This window comes from Microchirus variegatus (genome assembly GCF_963457635.1).
Source record: "Microchirus variegatus genome assembly, chromosome: 3".
NCBI classification, from domain to species: Eukaryota; Metazoa; Chordata; class Actinopteri; order Pleuronectiformes; family Soleidae; genus Microchirus; species Microchirus variegatus.
In genome coordinates this window covers 25,940,100-25,961,971 of record NC_139804.1, presented here as the reverse complement: position 1 = coordinate 25,961,971, position 21,872 = coordinate 25,940,100, and the positions used below count along the sequence as shown (strand labels likewise).

The 21,872-nt window shown below is 38.6% G+C and overlaps 1 protein-coding gene across 1 annotated transcript; it reads right to left on the bottom strand.

The window, feature by feature from the left end:
* Positions 1-4,539: 4,539 nt before the first annotated feature.
* LOC310924336 (sodium channel regulatory subunit beta-4-like) lies at positions 4,540-19,805 on the bottom strand. Its single transcript, XM_083886043.1, has 5 exons — positions 19,570-19,805; positions 13,024-13,187; positions 10,934-11,153; positions 10,641-10,770; positions 4,540-9,903 (listed from the first exon to the last, which is right to left on the bottom strand). Exons 1-5 carry the CDS (start codon positions 19,661-19,663, stop codon positions 9,813-9,815), a joined length of 699 nt encoding a protein of 232 aa, XP_083742169.1. The 5' UTR covers positions 19,664-19,805; the 3' UTR covers positions 4,540-9,812.
* Between the last annotated feature and the right edge of the window lie 2,067 nt (positions 19,806-21,872).

The window sequence follows — 21,872 nt, the reverse complement described above, 5'->3', positions numbered from 1 at the left end:
TGCACTGGTATCGTCAACAGAGAGATGTGACAAGTAATCAATGCTACAGTCTATCAAGATTATTTATCTCTGTTTCCAGTAACAGCAGACGGTGGGATCCTTGTCAGGTTCCCGGTTGCGGGGCAATTAATAGGACATACAGATGGATGGGATGCTTAGGGCGTAGAGAGAGAGAAAACTGGTCAATAACCTTTGACAGTAGCTGCAGCATTGAGTGCTTACGACACCGGTCAATAGACCTTAAAACAGACGTGATAAAAATCAATATGTTGCTCTCTATGAACAATATAGATACTGAATTTAGCGGTTGCCCGTAATGTAATGTCACCATGAAGATCATGTCGGTCTCTCAGAGATATCTACGATATTAGTTTGTCTTACCTCAACGACAACAGAAGACTGAAGGTGCCCACAGCAGAGGAGATGCAGTCGAAGACATCGTTTTCTCCAGTCGCACTATATGTTTTAAATATAGAAATAGAGGAAAGTAGTCAATACCAAAATCTAAATGAATTATATCAGCAGTAAGGATACACAGTTTAGTCGCAAAATAATCAATCCATAATATGTTTTAAGTGCTGCAATATCCATATTAAAAGACACTAGAAGTATTTGAATGAATAGCTTTATGATACAATTCTGCAGTACTGCAGAAATTCACTACATCAAAAATCAAATCATCATTTTATTGCAATCACAATACTTCACAAAATTGCAATATGATTTTTATTTTTTTTATTTTAGCATATCATGCAGCTCTGGTAAGTACTTTCCATACTGCAGAGCAGCTGCAGGTTTATGGCTGGATGCAGAGTTTTGATTCATAAGTACAAACACTTAAATTAATAGAAAGCCTAGCCTTTAGATACTTCACACTCAGGACAAATCAATCATTGTCAATGTGGTGCAATGTCACGTTATCATGGCTTATTGGGAGACTTTAACATAAGAACCATTAGTGTTATTGGCAACATCTGTCTTTTTGATGACATTTTAGCTGAGGTTTTCCCTCAAGGCCATTTGCTGACACATCAGCAGTGTCAACTTCATAAGTTGTCAGACAAAAGTTTATTTTGTTTTCCAAATAGATGGGGGAAAAAAAGTTGGAATATATGAACAGAGCTCAAGAACATAAAGAAAACAGATATACAAAAACAGAGCACCATTTAAGTACCAAGTGAAAACACAGAGAGCCTGGGGTTATAGTGGAGGAACATATTCAAATAGCTTAAATATATAGTATTTGCTTATGATACTGCTTTATTTTACAGTGGAACAGAGATGGATCAGGTTTTGGATGTGGTTGAAAAAGAGCAAGGACAAATTCTACAGAAAAACTGGTACGAACAAATTATCTACGAATCTTGATAAAACTATCATTATGATATTTGGCAACAGAGATAAAATGGAAGTAAAAATTACTGTGGAAGGCATTGCAATTCAAAGAGTATGTGAGAATTTGTTTTGGGTGGGAAAAATATGGAAATCATTAGCATTACACAGAGTAAAATGTATGCTGAATGATTAAGCTATGTACACTTGATATAAAATCATTAATTGCTCCAAATCTGACTCACTGTGCAGAACTCAATCTTTGTATTACAGAAGAAAGCCATAAGACTCAATATACGGGATCCAACAAATCGCTTAATTATCAAATGAGAATTGCTTAAATGTGATGATCTGGTAAATTACTGCATTCTGCAAATAATGTTTAAGGCACAAAAGAAAAACCTTCCAAGCAATTAACAGAAAACATATGAAAAATTTTTCTCGGAACTAGAATCAGAACCAGTTTGATGGAACACAGTATGGGTGAAGGGAGTCTTTAAGACTATGGGACAAATTAAGATTAGGAACAAAAAGGAACCACTAAAACACTAACACATAAATATCTATAACTCTGTCATCTTAACCAAGAACTAATAATGTTCTTTCCTACTTTATTGTAAAACAGTATATTTGAACGTTTGCGGAAAACAATAATAGTTATATTTTAGCATTAAAATATAGTTTCATTGAAGAGAGCTTCTACATACTGGTGCATAAACCATTACAGAAACATTACACATGGTTTTGATAATTACCAATACTGCTAATTTAGGGAAAATGTGACATAAACCTTATATTGGCTGATGGTCTTTTAAATGTGTTAAGCACTGTATGTATTATTTGTGTATTGTGAAAGAGGGGCTATATTACAGATATTAGAATATTTTTATTCTTTCTGCTCCTTTACATTACTTTTGATGTTGTTATTTTCGTTAGAAAACGTAGTTTCATATGTTAAGCGAATGAAATAAACTTTACAAACAAACAAAACAAAATGCAGATGTAGCTTTACGTAAACTGCCTACAAAACGCAGCAGGAGTCTTTTGTCACAACTCCTTTACAGAATTGTTCATTTTGGAGCCGACACGAGGTCTGTTTTTCTCGCTCAACACACAGTGAAATGTTTAGCTAAAGCTAGCCGTGTTTAGGCTACATACACACCTGTCGTACTTCTTTGATTAGGTGTCGTCACCTCTTCCAATCAGTAACGTCTGTTTTGACGTCACAGAGGCAGTGCGTTGTGATTCCCAAGCAATGAACAGTTGTTTCAGTTGTTCTGAATCATTATAACCACGTTTAAAAAACATACGAACAAACAAACGTCCCTTCAGCACTGTAACGCAAAACTGCACGTTGTGTATTTTTTTTCTACGTTGATCGCAGCAGCTTCCGGAACCGGAAATCACTTTACAGCAGGACTTTGATGCTAACTACTATTTGTAGTTGAAGCGTAAACATTTAAGCTAGCCGTTTTTAAGTGTTTTGGCGTGGGTTAAACCGAAAATACTACGGAAAATTCAACACTAAATTAAATTAAACATGAGTATTTTTCTTATTATTATTATTTATGCTGGCCTATTTATTACTGAATGTATTAATCTTAAATACACTCCTCAAATAGTACTTCATGCCGTGGAATATCATTGTTAAATAATTAGGGTGATAATATTTTTTGAATATTGAATATCCACTCACTGAGCTCTTTATTACACAGGTACACAGGACACCTTGTAAAGTGGCACCTGCTGTGGTTTTCTGCTGCTGGAGACCACCTGCTCCAAAGTTCAATTGTTGTGCATTCAGAGAGTGGTCACTGCCGTGAGTTACTGTTGCCTTTCTATTATCTTGAACCAGTCTGGCTCTTTTGGGACCGTATCTATGTTCCCCGGTCCTATGTTCCCCGCTTTGTATGCGACCGGGGAACATAGGACCCTTTCTCTAACCCTAATCCTAACCCTACCCTTTTTCAAAAAAAGGGTCCTATGTTCCCCTGTCACATACAAAGTGGACCTTTTTTGGGAAAAACGGGGAACATAGGTACGACCCCGCTCTTTTCCTCTGACCTCTGGCGTCCTTAAAACATTTTTTTGCTCAGAGAACTGTCATTAAATAGGTATCTCCTCTTTCTTGGACCTCTCTCAGTACACCCTGGAAATGCATGAAAATACTTATAGATCAGCAATACTTGGACCAGTCCATATGGCACCATGTCCAAAGTCACTTAATCCACCTTTCATCCCCTTTCTAATGCTCAGTGTTGACGTCTTAACCATGTGTACATACCTAAACACATTGAGGAGCTGCCATATAATTGGCTAAATAGATTTTTTTTTATTAAGCAGCAGTTGAATACCTAATAAAGTGGCTGGTGAGTTTACTTCTCATCCCTCCTGAGTGTTTGAACTTTTCAATAGGGTTATAACTGTAATTTCCCCTATCATGGAGCCTATGTCCATGTCTTCTCTTTACGTGGACGTGATGTTTTTACCACCTTGTTTTTGTGTCAGCACTTTACCTTAGGTGGAAGGTTGACGGCAAGGCATGGAACATTTTTAAAAACATCAACATGTTTATGGCCGTCACAGTGGTGCAGTGATGAGAACCTTAAATGCAATTTCTGTCGTATCATAAAAAGGAAATGGGTGCAACGACAAAAAAACAACCCCTAAATTGAATGTTCCTTTTCTATGACCAACGGTTTGACAGGTCACAGTAGGAAAAGCACAAGTGTAAATAATTCAATTAACAATGGCTGAGTTCCATTTAGCTTCCTCTGGGTCATGAAGCATGCTTTCTCGCTGACACACTATCCTGACTTACTTAAAAGTAACAGGTTAAAATGTTGAATGCTGAAAAATAGTTCTGTGCAGTAGATGGACTTCACTGCAGTCATCTTCCGTAGAAACTAACAGGATGCACTTCTACAAAGCCTCCATCAGATGGCTGCATTGAGCAACAACAGTTTGTTAACATAATATGAGACCAACTTTCAGTCACATCGTTCCATTCCAAATGTGAACGATCACAGAATTTGAGACAGTCCTATACGTCATATCACCCACAAAAAGTGAAACTGTCTTGTATTAAGTAATAGATGATTGAACATTCATTCCTTCTGACTGGGGAAAAAAAGAAAGACACAGTGAGACACAACAACACTCTGGGGATTTCAATCAGCTTTTTATTTTCAGTATGTATTCTTTTTTAACAAGTCAAAAGGTTGAGGTGCATAGTCATGAAGGGAGCATGAGCAACATGGTCACAAACACAGACAAACAGCTGAACATTCAGAGAAATATTGACCCAGGAAAAATTGGGTTGCAGATTTTTTTTTCTTGTGTGTGTGTTTTATGAATGTGTTTGTGTTTTAATTTCGAAGCAAGACTGGATATTTGCTGTTAGGTTGAGATTGACTATAAAGTAGCATTGTTATTATTATTTTGTCAGTGGAGTTAGAGAGCTTAAGATGATGTGTAGATAAAAATGTGTTATACTTTTGCACCTACTGGATATAAAATACTGTGAAAATTGTTCAAAATACAGGACTGCCATGAGAAAAGTGTGGAAAGATAAGTGTCAGCCTGTGCTTGTATTTCAAATCTCTATAGCGAGCCTTGGTATATGGGGTCAGGATTATAGAAGGCAGATTTTTGGGCAAGTGATTTAATACTGACGCACACAATATGCATCAGTTTGGCAATGCTTTATTGTCACTCTGTTGATTGCTATGGAAACATAGCATATTAATTATCTCCTTGCCTCAGGACTGTAGTAAAATTGACCTTTCTTTTTTGCTGAGTTAGACAAACATTACAACAGTGGTTTAATCTTTTCATCCGTGTGGAATGTGGGAAGCAAAAGGGCAGAAGTCAGACTCTTGACTTGGCAGTGTGAGTTTCAGCCGCCAGAAACACAGTCATATCGATTGATATCATACACATTTTTAGTACTTAAATGTCGTTGGTACAGTGGAAGACCGTAATAGAATGTTTGTCCGTCGTGTACAAAGTGAGTTGTGAGTCATTGTAACAGTGTTGTAAAAACAGCAGACATGAGACTCTTGGACTGGCAGTATGAGTTTCAGCCGCTCTGGCAGTAAGAGCAATATCAACTCTAAAAGAACCGTAGTGGTCAGTCAGAACTCCAAACACTTTGTTATTGAAGTGAAGAATATGACACTAGGAATGATTATATGCACATATTCAGTGCTCACTATAGATGCCAGGCCAAATTGTTACATTTTCCCGAATACATTTTATGTAAACTTAGTACGTGTCACCCATTATCCACGTAGAGAAAGCAGGGATTACATTATGTGTAGACCTATGATTAGCAACAACCTAACTAGTAGCACTATATAGCACAAGTAGCAATATTTTCAAGACTAATTATAACCAAATTAAAGTTACAGCCTAAGTTATTAGTGACACTATTTGCAACCCTCACAATCTGGATGAAAATTAATAATCAATGTCATTATGTCATATCAGCTTCTGCTCGACAAGCCAAGATGATGTGTTAGGCATCTACCACTAGGTGGCAATCGTGTTGTATTGACTCTAATGTGTTGCACCACTGCAGAGGATCATGTTACACTGTACAGGGCAGAGTCTGTACTGCAGCAAACCCTGCAAGCAGCCTGCTGACATCAACTCATAAAAGGGTTTAGGATATGCACTTCATGGAGGAAGCCGATATCTCTGGTGGTTTTATACCAAGTAAAAATCGCCCGAAGGCTGGCCTTCCACAGCTAGTTATACTTTCCTGTATGACACAAGCCTGTGTCTATTTTGCAGGTGCATTTTGATATGATCTTTGTATCTTTTTCGTCGTTTAACTTCTATAATAATAATAATAAAAATCCATACTGACTGAGAAAGTCAGCAATAACAGACAGTCTTCACAAACTGAAAGGCAGATTTACAGACCTCACTCTAGAGAACATAGAACTCAGGTTAGCGATCACAGAAAAAGAAAAAAAAAAAAAAAGGGGGGGTGGGGGTGGTGGACAATTGGAACAGTGGCCACAAATGTACACAATATGCATCACAATCCCTACATGAAACCACCAAAATGTTAAAATGCTATAAGTTAAAGGTATGGAAGAGTAAGTAACAGTACACCAACAGACAGATCAAATCCACAGTGGTGTTTCCCTCAGGAAGACTCTATCCTCTCTTTACAGAGAGATGTGTTAAATGTGTGTGTGCGTGTGTGTGTGTGTGTATATGTGCGTGTGTGTGTGTGTGTGTGTGTGTGTGTGTGTGGTGCATTCTTACAACCATAACATTCATTTTTTACAACACGACAAGGAAACTTTGTACAGTCAGTGCAGATTCCTGAAGTACTTACAGTACGTCACAAATCAATCACTACTTCAGTTCCACATAGATCATAGACTTGATCCCATTTTACACCCAGCAATAAAATCCCCCCAATGGAAAAAATGGTAAACAATTAAACTGCCAGATGATAAATATCGCAAATGTTTGTCCTAATTTCTAATATGTTGTAAACCTAATCATGAGGAAGTTGGAAACACATTATGTTTAGAGTGTATTCATGTGAATCCATAATTTCCAAAATTAAAATTAAACACCAATGACAGAGCATTTTTGCATGGCATTTTGTAGTTGACAAACGGTCATCAGATTTCTTTGTTTTCTTAAAACTTGTGCAGAAAAAGAGAGCTAGAGTTGCGGTGGGTCCTCTCAACAATCAAGCGTCGTTTAAAGACATTTTCCCACCTGTCTGACTATAGCCTTGATACAACGCTGGGGTGTTTAATCTGACTATACAAACTAATTGTGCTGTCAGTTAAGGTTAAACTATATAAGTATCATGACACAACTAGGTGCACATCTGCACACAAACAAAACATGTACAATTGATTGATCATTTTCCTACCAAGCATTTGTGCTTATAGGCTTCTTTTTCCCAGAGGTTTTTATGATGTAGCATTGAGTTCTAACTCTTCTTGTTATACACTCCATCTATGCAGGGATTTTTATACTATGTGTAAAAGGGATCTAATATTCATTGATCCAATGCAGTTAAATCCTTCTAATGTAGATACATGAACCTAATGTCAGTGCATTAGTCCAGCTGAGATACATTAGTACGGTGTAGCGACACATGAACAGTACCTTGGACAGACAGGACTTGCTATCACATGTCCAGACACATCTACTATAAAGTGCCTTGAAAACAGTTTATTGCATAATCTGATGTCTGTCTTATTGCTTCCATTGAAAGCAAGAAGGGAAACGCACTCCAGTATTAGAGAGCAGCAAGCCAACAGAAGTGAACGAGTAGAAAAATAAGATACAATCTTGCCGTAGAGCTCTGTTTCCGAATAAGACAACGCGCAGTCAGTCAATGCCATAACCATTGTGACACAATGTTGTTGTCAGTTAAACATGACAAACAAAAATGTTGGTTTCAGCTAAGAGGAAGGAACAGGTGACTGTGGAGATTTTCCTCATCTTTTTTTTTTTTTTCTCCCCGTTTTGTGCAGCCACTCTGAACAGTGGTAAAGTGCTGTACTGTTTGTATAACGCAAGGCCAGTGGACTACACTCTGGTATCAAAGTGACTCGAAGTATGTCAGCATACGTGTGTGTGCCGATGTCCGTGTGTAGCGTTCAGCTGTCATGGCTATGCAGGCTATGCATGTGGGTGTAGCAGGTTACGCCCGCCAGCGCCACAGAAGTGACCTCTCGTACTGAGAGGCACGAAGAGGTTCTGGTTACCAATTGGCAAATTATTATTCGTCTATGCCGACTTCCCTTAGGATTAGGAATTATATTATAAATACTTTGTTGTTTCTTAAACAAAATGGGGTCACTTCTTCAATGATACACGTTGTGTAATTTCAGCATGTTCCAGAGTTTAAATTTATGTGTATATATATGCATGTGTTTGTTATATGTTCAACTCTGAGCTTCCTCCAAACTCTTGAATACTCATGTAGTGCATTCAAATCAATTCAATTGAGTGTAGAGATGTAGAGTAGCACAGATCTGGCCTACTGGACTATTCATTCAGTCATCTTATAATAACATTAACACATTTGATATTATTTTGTAATGAAGTAAAATATATATATATTTATATACTTTTTTTTTTTTGGACAAAATATAAGATGTATTCCCTGACAGAGTCGTTACATTCTTTTGTAGTGATCTGTCCCAACGTGGTGCGACGAGTATTCGTGGACTTGCTCTTCCCACTTTCAGTGAATCACTCCATGAGTTGCATTGTAAAATTAAAATTTAGACAAAGTTCTTACACTTCTTTTTACAGGTGTGAAAGAGGGACATTTTATATACCTGACCTCAGTTTGAACATTTGTAGCTGTGTTTGGAGGCGCTTATCTGTGTTTTACAGGGCTTCATTCAGTTGAGTTTGATGTGAAGGGATAAATGCGACCATACAGAGACACGTGAATGTTTCTGTACTGTGGTAGGAGACAACATATACTTATATATGCTGTTATATAAAATGCGCACATGCTAAAAATGCATTGGTTATTAGAAGCAGCATGATTTAGTTCATTCCTTTCTATTGGGAGCTGGGTAGACTAGGATTGTCTTTGATGAGTTTTTTTTTTTTTTTTTTTTTTTTTAATATACATTTTCTGTGTTTTTATCCTCTCACCAGCAGAGGGAGTTGAAGCAGAACAGGCACCTGTGTTGGTTCATCTAAAGCAAAACAATAAAACATGTGCAGACCTGGATCCATTATTCACATAAGAAAGCCCAGTTGTCAGCATCAGATAAATTAAATTTCAAACTTTGAAACCTTTGAAATGGAATAGTAGTTGATTCACATGTGCAGTTTTAGCACTAAACCTTGGTCCAGCAGTAAACAGCAGTACAATTCAAGTGCAGATTTTATCATATCCACTCAGTAGGTAGATCAGGACAAAAACTATGGAGAACTATGGGAAAATACTTTTAAATAATAGCTAAATAACTTTAAATAACGTATTCATGTATGACTTTAAAAATGTATTCATAGTTGGATATGTACAGTAAATAATTTAGTTATTGGAATTAATTTTATTTGGCTTAAATTTAGGTTTGGGTTTATTGGTGAACATGAATTGGTGTTGAATGAGGGTTAAACTTTGTTGCTGGTCTCCAGCTGACTGGTGGATATAATATTGTGGGAAAAAAACAACAACAAAAAAAACATATTTTTTATGTCAGTCTGTTGAATAAGTAGGAGGCTCGGTAAAATCTAGAGCAAAATTTGCAACAGACGATGTGCACTGTGGAGCAAATGGGCTGTCGCATACGTGAGGGAGTAATCCAGGCCTGTGCACAGTTCTCCAAATAACAAGCATGAATTTAAAGAGACATTAACATGTTCTATTAGTTAGCCACTAGTAAGATTAAACAGTCCACTGATAACAGCATCTTCTCTGAGCATTTAAGTTTGTCTAACATATACACAGACATACTTAACATTTTTGCTCAGGCCTTTGGTGTCCCTTTGTTTTCCGCTTTGGCTCCTGAAAGTCCATTTTCTGTGTTGTCATTCCCTGAGCTCACCAAACATTCTTTACTGCAGAGCACAGAGAAGACAAACATTCAGACAAAGTACTAAGTACATTGCTAAGACGAATACTACGTGCAAACATTTATTTTATTTTCAATTATCCCTTTATATATTACAAATCAGATAATGGCTCTCCACAAGACAACAGCATCACTTTCATAAAGAACCGTGGAAACCAAATGCAAAGATTCTAAATGTTACACATTTTAAACGCAAAACAAAAATTACAAAAATTACAAATATGGAGTAAAAAAAAAAAAGTTATAAATCCAGTGATCTGTTTGGGATTTTTTAGATATACAAATCCTCAGCACGTTTTAACCACTCAGGTAACTGCTTCATGCTTTCCCTAAATGCAAAAACACACAGGAAAAACTCCTGAAGATGAGAAAGTGAAGTACAAGTAAGACACCCACTCAAATTCACTCTTTAGTGGGGACAAAAGCACAAATTTACGGTTTGATACCAGCTTTGATACCAGCATTTACATTGATATTCTGTCCAAAAAAAACAAGAAACAAAGGGGCTCATCTTCTCTGGTCCTCAATAAAGTCTACTAGCAGAGAATGCTGCTGAATTTGACAGAACTTTTCTGAAGTTTACATGATTTGAAAATCGCTTTATTTATCGCGTTACACAGACTAATTTACCAAGTCTAACTCAATGCTTTAAGTCAGGCACACATTCGCTAAATGTATTCTTTAAGCCTTAATGTCTTTATTACAACAGATTGATTTACTTACTTCTTCTCATCATCCTTCAGCAGGAAGCGAACAACCAAGGCCTTTATCACCATGATAATGATTGTTATTCCAATGACGCCACCCAACACTGAGACAATGAGGACTGTCAGAGTGTTGTCAATCTCCCTCACTGAAAAGATGAAGAGAGGGAAATATTTTGTGAGGGAGAAAGAGTTGACAAGAGGGAAACAAAGCAAAAACAGGTGAAAGAATATACACAAGCATACTATGATTCATTTAGATTTTTTTTCCTGAGTTCCATGTATGGGCAGGTGTGTGCATTTGACACATACTTTGGTCCACCACTTTAAGATGGAAGGTAGCACTGTGGTTGCGATTTCTCTCTTTTGGGTTTTTGGCAAAACAGATGTACTCTCCCTCATCATCAAAGGTGATGTTCCACAGCAGTATGGAGATGTTGTTGGTCTTTGAGGATCCAACAAAATCCACACGATGATGGAACACAGTGACCCGGGGCTCCACACCCTCCATGGGGATATCTCCTTGACATAACTACACACAAACACAAACACAAACACACCCAATTGTACAGATGAGCAGATTATCCTAAAATGCTGCCAACAATGCCCGTGTCAAGTATGGGGGGGGGGGCCGTGTAGGCCGTAATTCCTTTTTTACCTCACACATACACAATTTTACCTCTCACATATACAATTTTGCCTCATACATTCACTTTTTTTTGGAAAAAAAATTGTATGCGAGGGGTGAAAAAAATGTATGTGACAAGTAAAAAAACATTTATGTGATAGGTAACAAAAAAAATTATGTGAAAGGTAAAAAAAATTGTATGTGAGAGGTAAAAACATGTATGTGAAAGGTAAAATTGTGAGAGGTAAAATTGTGTATGTGCGAGCCAAAAATAGTGTATGTGAGAGCCAAAAATAGTGTATGTGAGAGACAAAATTGTGTATGTGAGAGGTAAAATTGTGTATGTGTGAGGTAAAAAAGGAATTATGACCTACACGGCCCCCCATATCAAGTCACAAGGTGTGGGCTTCTTCATGCATATTTTTCCTTTGAGTGGCTATACATTTTCACTACAAATACATGTATGCAATACTGTATACCTGAGTGTGCATACAATGGGACTGACCAATTAAACTTTTCAACTTAAGAATTGCAATTTGAAAATTCAAAGGCTGCAGTTCATTGTAAATCAAACATTAAGTGAATGACACGCCGATTTTAAATCAGAGAGCGTTTAAGCAAGGTTAACACAGTGAGAGCCTGAGTAATTGTTGCTCTCTTTTAGATTTGTTGCCAATCAAACACATTTTATTTTAATTATACTTTTTTATTTAACCTTTATTCGTCATAATAAATATCAGATTAGATATAAGAGACAGGTTACAAACAATAATTTGGACAAAAACAGTAATGTAACAGTGTACAGTGTTAGCATGACATTTAAAGTGCAGGAGTTGAGGTCACAGTGATAAATAAAAAAAAAGGGACTGTTTACTGGTTTCTCTTTGTCTGTCTAAAAAGTAAAAAAAAAATAGACCAAAATTAGACTAATATATCACAAATTAAATTGCAATTACAACTCTCAATTAAATATTTTCCCCAAATCGTTAGGCCCTTAAGTTGATGCCCCATATCAGGGCCAGCCCAAGGCATCAGCGAACTAAGCTGCTGCTTACGGCCCCCGTGACCACTAGAGGGTCCGCAAGAGCAATTAACATAGTTGTCAGCTGTGATTATTTAACTTTATATTTTATTTAAAAACCATTTGTATTACCTTGTTCTGGGTGCCTCTGTTGATTTACATTATTATTTAGGTATTTGTTTGATATTTATTTGTTTATTTTATTTAATCCTGTGTTTTTCACATATAAAAGTCAAATCTTTGTATTACATGTGTAATACAACTGAGTGTATTTTGAACCGTTAAGAGTTCTTATTCAGAGTAGAATAAGTAGAATACCTTTAGTATAGTAAGTGTGTGAATGATCAATAATCATTATTATTGGCAGTAACAGAGGGCCCCAAAATCAAATTATGCTTAGGGCCCCATGGAGGCTTGGGCCGGCACTGCCCCATATCAACACTAACATTACAGCACTGTGCAAAGTCTCAAGGCAGGATGTGACTGGAAGTTGGCGTTTAATTCATATACCATGTATGTAATGATCAAGCATCTCTGGTGAAATACATTTATCAGGAACATCACTCTAATCAGGGTTCCACTCCAGTTTTGTCATACTATTGTATTGTAAGGGTAGGTCACACAAATTTCTCAAGACCGTTGCACAATAATGTATGTCGTATCACTTCTCCACTTGGAAATAATCTTTATTTTGAGGGTGTGTGTGTGTGTGTGCGCGCTGTGAGTGTCTGCATAGATTTTTGTACAATGTACCTTGTCCATGGTTCCATTGTCATTAAAGTGCCAGTTGAAATGGAGATTCTTGATGCCAATACAGGAGGAGTAGGTACAGGGCAGCAACACTGTGGAGCCATTCATCGCTTCGACTGTAGACACTTTACCTGTAGATACCTCAAGTCCCCCAACACTCCATACACCTGGACCACGAGAGGAAGTAAACAATAAAAAATATTAACAGAAAGGTAGATAAAAGGTTGTTTTCATTTAAAAAGAGAGGAAAGAATTAGAAATAAAACGTATTAAATATCATTATTGTGTGTAGAAAACAGATGGTGCCAATTTACACTGGTATTTGGGCTTTGCACGGTGGGTTTTGTTGGTGTTGCAATGACAGCTGGTGTAATTCCCAGATTGTTGCTCTGGTGTCTTTCACTTGGGGCCTATTTTTAAATGCTCTCACAGTGACCCGCTCAGGATCATGTTGCACTTGGACATGGTGCAAACAGCATTAGAGTTTACACAACAGGAGTTAAATCTATATATATATATATATTGCATTAATTACACATATTCAAATCTAGATTTGTTTTTGATGTTTCAGTCCAAACACACTAATCAATCGCTATGGCATTTCCAAAGCGAACCGAAAATGGAGTTAACGTGAAGGCTCCTATCACCAAGTTCAAGTATGAATGTGATATATGGTTAACATTACACCACTGGCCACTTTGGAGCGTCTCTTTTTATTCTTTCTCTATCAATATTTCCATGCAGTGCTGACCGGAAGGTATGTGGTTTTCTATGACACCTGAAAAATGCACATACTCGCGCATATACTGTACATATATGTAAATATGAGAAAGTTTTGAGTAAAGCTGTGACATTCCGTACCAAATTAATTGAAAGGATGTTGCAATTAAAGGAGAAGATTGGAGTAAACAACTGACATCATTCATATTCATGGGAACATAATATACAGTATATAGTAATATATATATATATATATATATATATATATATATATATATATATATATATATATATATATGTATATCAATACATATAATAATTATAAAGACTACATGTTTTATGAATTTATACAGTATAAAAATACAAATCTGCATATCAAATTGATAAAAATATATAAATGTGGTGTATCACTGTGTTTGGCCGTATTCTTCCTTTGTTGAGTTCTGAATGTACAGTGTCGCCTCAGTATCACCGATACATTTGGTCCTCTAAAAGTTTTACCTTTTGACTTTTGACTTGTTCCTCTGAGAATGCTACAAATAAATAAATAAATAAATAAGTCAAGTAGGGACATACCGACGTGTATCGTAGTTGCAACAGTGGTGAACTAAGCAATAGCTAAGATAATGGATATGTTTCCTGTAGGTGGCTGCTGGTTGCAATCCTTTCACGGCTTTGTTATGTTAAGTACGAGATTTAATTCTCTTTTGTCCTTTTGCCCAAAGTTTGTAACCAAGGAAAACGAGGAAGGATCTCCCCTCCCTGTAGCAGACCTGGGTGTGTTGGAAGCATGATGATCTTTAACATATCTGAGGGCAGTGCCATTCTCTCATGGCTAGAAATAGTTTTCACACCTCCTTCATTTCACACCGGACCCATTTTTTTTTTATCTTGTCCACTTATCTTCTGTCTCTACAGTTTGTCCTGACAAAAGTCATGCACATGTGAAGTAATGTGTTGTGAGGCTGCCTTTGAACGTGTGGGGTGTTCTTCTGGTGTATCTGCACGTGTGTGTGTGTGTGTGTTTGTGTGTCCATGAGAAATAGACCGGAATGTCGGTTATTTTTAGCTTCACTATCAAATATCTCTTTGTCCCATTTGGGAAACATCAATATCTGAATCACTGATGGGAGGAAAGACAGCTGATTGTGCGTGTGTGTGCATGTGTGTGTGCATGTGTGTGTCCTTGGCTGACTGTCAAGGTTATTTTTTTTTTTCTATTTTTCTTAAGTAGGCCAGAGAGTAAAGGGTTAATGTATTTCTTAGTTGAACCCATAGAGAGCTGACTGAGGACACTATTACCTCTATGAGCGACTAAGAGACAGGGAGGGAGAGAGAGAGAGAGAGAAGTGATGGAAAGTGTACAGGAGGAGGAGAGATGAATGGGGGACTAGGGGTAATTGTGTAGGTACAGTATGTTCGAAGTGATGGGATAGGTCACTATGGAAGAATGGAGGGATGGACACAGAGAGGTGAGGGGAACTGAGATGTCCTCTCCAAGGTGAATGAGTGGCAGTATGGGAGGGAATTACAGCCATATCTTAGTAACTCAGTTCATCCAGGACACGGTCGTCATACGCCCCAGCTGTAATCAGCTGACAGTCAGCAGTCTAACATTCACCCTCCAAACTCTGCCAATTTAAAATCAAGGTGGTCCATTTTAAATTGCTACACCAATGCTGCCTCACACTGCTGCCGCTGGCAAAGCTTTGGCTCCACCACACCAGCCTCTGTCTTTCTAGATCACAGTCTAACAGGCCAAAGAAATACATTTTTCAATGCCAGGGTTCACTCTTGTACAGAGACTTTCCTGCATTGTGCTCCCTGTTTGGCTGAGCATGCAGCTTGGCTGAGTGTCTAAAGAGCGGAGCCATCAGTGCCAAATATACTTCCATTTGTTACAATAAGTGGTTTATTTTGAAGAGAGTGTTCCTGACTGAACATTGTAGATTATAGAATATAAACATGCAACAATATATCTTAAATCAGTGTTTTTCAACCAGTGTGCCGCGGCACACTAGTGTGCCGTGAGAGATGGTCAGGTGTGCGGTGGGAAATGATCCAATTTCACCTAATTGGTCTAAAAACATTTTTTGAAAACAAATAATTAATTATCTGCAAATAATATGGATATAAATATTCAAGACACTTTGATAAGAATGACTCAATTGTTAATATAGGCTACAGAGTATCATTTTTTAAAAACATTTTTGTTTGGTGGTGTGCCTCGTGATTTTTTTCATTGGCTCAAAAAAGGTTGAAAAACACTGTCTTAAATCATGGCATTTACGTATATAGCAAGTGTTGATAAATGTTACTGGTAAACTCTGAGTTATTACCTGGACTATGATTCCTGTTTAACCACAACTGATCATTTGCTGTTTGCTGTTTATAATTCTCATTGCTGCATAATTCATTATGTTAACATATGGATCCAGAGGTTGAGGCTTTTGGAAGTGGAAAAGACGGCTTGGATATTGCACACCTGTTTGTGGTCAAATGAGTGATACTTTGTGGAAGATTAATGTAGCACTGAGGTCATAATCTAATGGTCTCTTAATGAGATAAACTTAACTGACTGTACTGTTACACATATATCAGATCCTTGACTACAGTGTGAACTGTATATTATTACAGAAGATAGTTTATTGTTATGTGGTTTAAGGTTCACTGTTCTGCCCTTTCTTTCAGTTTGATTCACTCTTATTTTTCATTGCATGGGATTGCTGTGGTGTTTTGGCAACAGAACTACAATGTACTTTTTCAGTAAAATAACCTTAGAATATAGGTCACTTCAGACTGCAGGTGAATAGGCAGCTATGATAAGTACTGTGATTCTGACAAAGGCAGATACTGTTGTCACAAAGGAGAAAAAAAAAGGGTAAAAATCTAAAATAAAAGGTATAGGTGGTTGTTTGACTCATGCCCTGAGATTGCCGCCAGTTTGTGTAATGGTCCACAGATAAAGGTTCCGAAGAAATCAATAAAATCTAATATTTGAATCATGACAAAAAATATTTTCCAACAGAACAAAGCTAAATTCTTACTATATTTACATTTTGTACATAGCACTAAACCAGTCAGTGCCAACCGCAAATGTGGTCACATTCTCCCTCATTCTGAGAACATACAGCGGCAAGTTTTCAGAGTAAAACCTCACAAACCTTGATCAACTATAGGCAGATTAACATAGCCTCCCACCGGTTCACCATCAAGCCACCAGTTAAGGTACATTAATAATGTGAATGAATGCACTATATAAGTAGATTATGCCAAACTGGTTATAACACACAATAAAAGCTGGAGATCAATCCTCATCCTTCTGATTGGAAGACAGCCTGTTCTTCCTACTGAGCCACTGCTGTTATTTGTGCCTAAATCTAAGCATAATGTGTATAATCAGTAAAAAAAAGAAAATCATCATCATCAGCCTCATTTCACCCAAGGTGAACTAATGGTGACAATGATTGACAGTACACCAGTACTGGATTGTTTCTGGTTTACTTTTGATTTACTATTCAGGACTGTGGTATTGCTTCCATTTTGTTTGCGATTGTGTTAACTTGGTAACTAATAACAAGGGTACATCGTATTCACACACACAAACTGGGACTGAATCTGGGAGCACCCGTGAGCAGTGAAGGAGCGGAAGGAGATGGAGAGTGATGCGGGGAAACTAGAAGCTAAAGTATCAGCATTTCTACAACAAATGTAACGTTACTCCAATGGTATAGATTGCAGTGTAGGCTGTGTACATAAAGACAACTGTATACTGATAAATGTAAGTTCTGACAAACTAGGTCTGTAGACTTGAATCATACGAGCGACCACTCTGGTTAGTAGAAGCTACTGTGTCTGTGTCTCAGACACTGAGAGCAACCTAATCTGTTTACAAGCCTGTCTGTGAAAAGCTGTTCCAGGCATAGTTCCACCACATACACACAGCCAGTGTGGCCTACGTGTTAGTGAGTTTATTATCAGGGACTAGTGATGCTACTGTAAGTAAGCAGAGGGAAAGGGACCAACTTTGCTTCTGCTGTGTTTACAAACATCAGACCGACAATTTCTGCAAACTTGGCCTTTAACCAGTGAATCAGAAATGAGTCTTTGCCGCATTAGGATTGGGCTGTGGTCCCCGTGAGGATTATTGATCCTGACAAGGTCAGTGGTTATCACAGAACAGGTCTTCAAAAGAGATACCAAACAAACCCAACACACAGACGCACCCTTGCTAGAGCCAGTTCCGGCCGACACGGGGCGAAAGGTGGGGTACACCCTGGACAGGTGGCCAGTCCATTACACGGCCAACACATAGAGACAGCAACAACCATTCACACACATATGGGCAATTTACAGTGTCCAATTAACCTCTGCATGTGTTTGGATGAGGAAACCAGAATCCTCAGAGAAAACACACACACATTATGTGGAGAACAAGAAAACTCCATGCAGAAAAGCCCTCGTTCGGACCAGGTCTTTTTGCTACAAGGCAACAGTGCTAGCCACTACTCCACCTATGCAGCCACTTGCACAACATAATCAATTGAAAGGCTTTAAAGGTTCTTTTTTGTTTTGTTTTGTATTGTTTGAATATGAAGGACTGCTTCTTACTGTATGCATGACATTTTTTCTTAACTGACATTTAAAGAGAACAACTCCTGGCATTTAAACACTGTGGATTTGCCCACCCTTAAAGAACTGAAGAATGTCTAAATGTCCCTTGTAAAATTCCACAAACTTCTATTATACTATTCATGCTAACCCTTAAAAACAAACATAATAATATTATGTTTGTTCACACTTGTGCATACAACCAACAGAAGAGTATATTATACTCTTCTGTTGGTTGTATGCACAAGTGTGATATGGCCAGACTGGTTATACTGAAGCCATTGTGACAAATGACACCTTGGTGGGGGATATTCTTAAAGGTAACTCAGTGGTTTGTTATATCTCCAACCAAAAACATTTAAAGAGAAAGAAGCCAGTTTGATTTAGTTAGTTTTGGGTTCATTCTGTGACTGAATTGCCACAGTAGCTCCTCGCGTAAGTCCATTGATCTTGTTTTTGTGCCATAAACCTCAGCTGTAAACTGTGGTGAGTTTTCACTCAACTGAGCTCAAGGAGGAAATGCTAATATGGGGGCACTACTGGGCGCTCCAACAACATCAGGGAGTGCTGGAGCAAGAGCACAGATCACCGATGCACCACTACATCCAGACGTACACAGTTGTACACATGGCGTATGTTTATGAATATGCATGTGCATTAAATGATGTTGTTGTTTTTTTGTAGCACCAAAGGTTTTCCTGTATTTGATTATTTTGATTGCATCTTTCCTTTGAAAGTGTCACCTCATTAACTACGCCCATAAAGAGCCATTTAACTAATCAATCATCCAGCTCATCATCCAGACATTTAACCCTTCCATGTTCAGATGAGCCAAGGGTTGGATGGTATTGGTCTTGATGCCCTGAGTGCAGCAACACACTGTGACATCATCACCATTCCAGACTTAAGCTGTAGGAAAAACAATGTTAAGGAGAGAGAAGCAACAGAGGCAAAGAACAGCATTTGTTGGTGTGGAGTAATAAAAAAAAGACGGCATGGATTTATTGTTACAGCAGTGAACCGCCCACCCAGATGGACATAAAAGAAACCTGAAGCAAGAAGTTTAAATGTTCAGATAATTAGAGGGGATTAACCCACACACAAGCTGTCACTAATGTTTTTTAACAAGGAACAAAAGTACAATATTCTGATTGACTACAGTGGAAAAGTGAGGAGTGACAGGGCAAATAGAGGTATCAAGAGAGAAGTATAACTCACCAAGCAGCAGGATAACTGCTAGACCAGCATGAAGTAGATCCCCAGATCTCAGCCGACCAGAGACACTCAAAGTGGTGCTGTCCACTGACGCCATGACACCCCCTGTCTGTCAGTCTGTGGTCTTGCCGGTCTCTCTGTATTAATAGAATGTGTGTCTTTGTCAATCTATCCCCTTTTCTGCCAGTGTGGTCAGCCCCAGCTGTGTCTAATCTATGTAAATATGCCTGTGTCATTCATGTGTCTATCTGGACACTGGAGCTGTGCAGCTGAGGGCAGCCTGAAGTCCTGCTCCCAGTCCCTCCCTCTTCTCTCCTCTTCTGCACTCTGTCCCAGGAATGAACAGAGGGAGGAAGCGCAAAAAGAGAAGGATAGATTCCTTCACAGAGCTGCCTCTGTTCTGTTGCCTGCCCAGTTGTTCCCTCTGCACTGCACTCCAGCAGCCCAGAAAAGCAGAGGAACAGACAGACGGAAGAATGCAGCAGTTACATGAAGAGCCCCTGTGCTTCTCTCCCCTCCTGTCCTCTTTTGCTGGCAGACTCAGTGATTATCCAGCAGCGTGAGGTGAACGGCAGAGTGGAAGCGAGGCTGAGCAGTTGCAGCGTTGCAGTGTAGTGTCAGAAACCTCCACTGCTACAGAAGCAGCATCAGCAACAGCACGGGAAGCAGACTGGCCAACAAACCCCAAAGAGAGACACATAGGCTGGAGGGGTGGGGGGGTGGTGGGGGAGTAAAAACATGCGTGAGATGCTCAGGAAGGGGGGGTGCTGGAGCCGAGCCCGCAGTCAGGCAGAAATACAGGGAAAATGCGTGTCTCCCCAGCCAGCACAGGGAGGTATGAGAGGTACTGCAGAGGTAGAGGTGAAGAGAGTGAGAGGAGGGGATGGAAGAGAGATGGGGTTGGAGGAGGAGGAGGGGGTGGTGGTTTGATAACTGCTGCCACACACACAAACACACATGCACTCAGCAAAGCTGAGTCAGCCTTACTCAAGAGTGTCTCCAAGTCGCACACGGGCTGGTGCTTAACACATACCACATACCCCTGCCTTTACTGCAGCCTTTACTCCCGTCTCCACTTTCCTGCTTCTCCCATTTCATGCCTCTGCCTCACACCAGTGTTGTGCAAGGCTAATGCACGGGCAGAATCTCATCCTGTCAACTTTTCCATGTTTTATCTCTCTTTATCTTTGCACTTTGTGACTCTGCACTTGTACAGTGTGACTACATGTTTGGACAGGCTTTACAGGACGGACTGTGTTTGGTATAGACATTTGTGATGCAATAATAACAGCAATAGCAATTTAATTTTATCTTTATGTATATATATATTTCTTATTGTTATAAACTGATGTATGTTCATTATACAATTGATAATCGACACCAACTATTGTAGCTGCAGCTGAATTTTTCATAGTACAGACCTATATGTCGTCGTTATTGCAATGTTACCATCCCCACTTTCTTAAAAACATTACGTTGTTTTGAAAGCAACAGAATGTAGGTCGTATTTTAATGTTCAAATACTGTCTCCATGATTATTTTAACCCATCTTATTTCATACAAGCTGGGTTGAAAACATATGCTACACAATCTAATGCATTGTTCATTGTCTTTATAAATAAAATGCTATTACATAGGCTACTGTACCTGGTCTGGAGTTAAAGCTTGTACATTACAAGCTTTGGAGTTCAAAAACACATGTTTTACAACATTTGTAACAAACAACACCGTTAACCAACTGTGGTGAGAAACTGAGAGCAAATCCGACATTGTAAGGTCAAAAAGGGAACATGACCGAGACAGCGAGTCCATAAAAACAAAACATGTTCTCTCAAAACAGTGTCCACATTGACACTGATCCTTGCCTACATGGTTTTCCCTGCAAGGCACAAAGGGGCCGTAATGTGTCCTTCACACCACGTTACAAACATGGCACCTCCAGCCAGAACATCACACGGTTCTTGTGCACATTTCATCAATCTCAGCGCAGCCTTCGACACAGACCTGTGGCAGTGAAGGATCGCCAAAGTACACAACCTGAATGTGCTGCCTGACCTCATTCACAGGATTCATGACTTCCTCAGCAATCGACTGACACATTAACAGTGTCATCACCAATATCAGAGTCGCACAGGGTCACGTCCTAAAGTCTAATTCTGTACTAGATAAATATTAAAGTAAATATTGCATGTTACATTATGTCATGTTACGAACGTTATTTAATTTCGGAAGGAGGAGAAATGTCATGCGTCCAAGCCCTAACACTACACTGCCACACTGCCACTCAGATATCTTAGAGCTTATTC

Excerpts from the sequence above, each read along its gene's own strand:
- LOC310924336 (XM_083886043.1), bottom strand. The coding sequence starts at position 19,663 with ATGGCGTCAGTGGACAGCACCACTTTGAGTGTCTCTGGTCGGCTGAGA. Across the intron at positions 13,188-19,569 it reads AGCAGTTATCCTGCTGCTTG|GTGTATGGAGTGTTGGGGGA; the intron begins GTGAGTTATACT and ends CTCGTGGTCCAG. Across the intron at positions 9,904-10,640 it reads CTGAAGGATGATGAGAAGAA|TAAAGAATGTTTGGTGAGCT; the intron begins GTAAGTAAATCA and ends TGTGCTCTGCAG.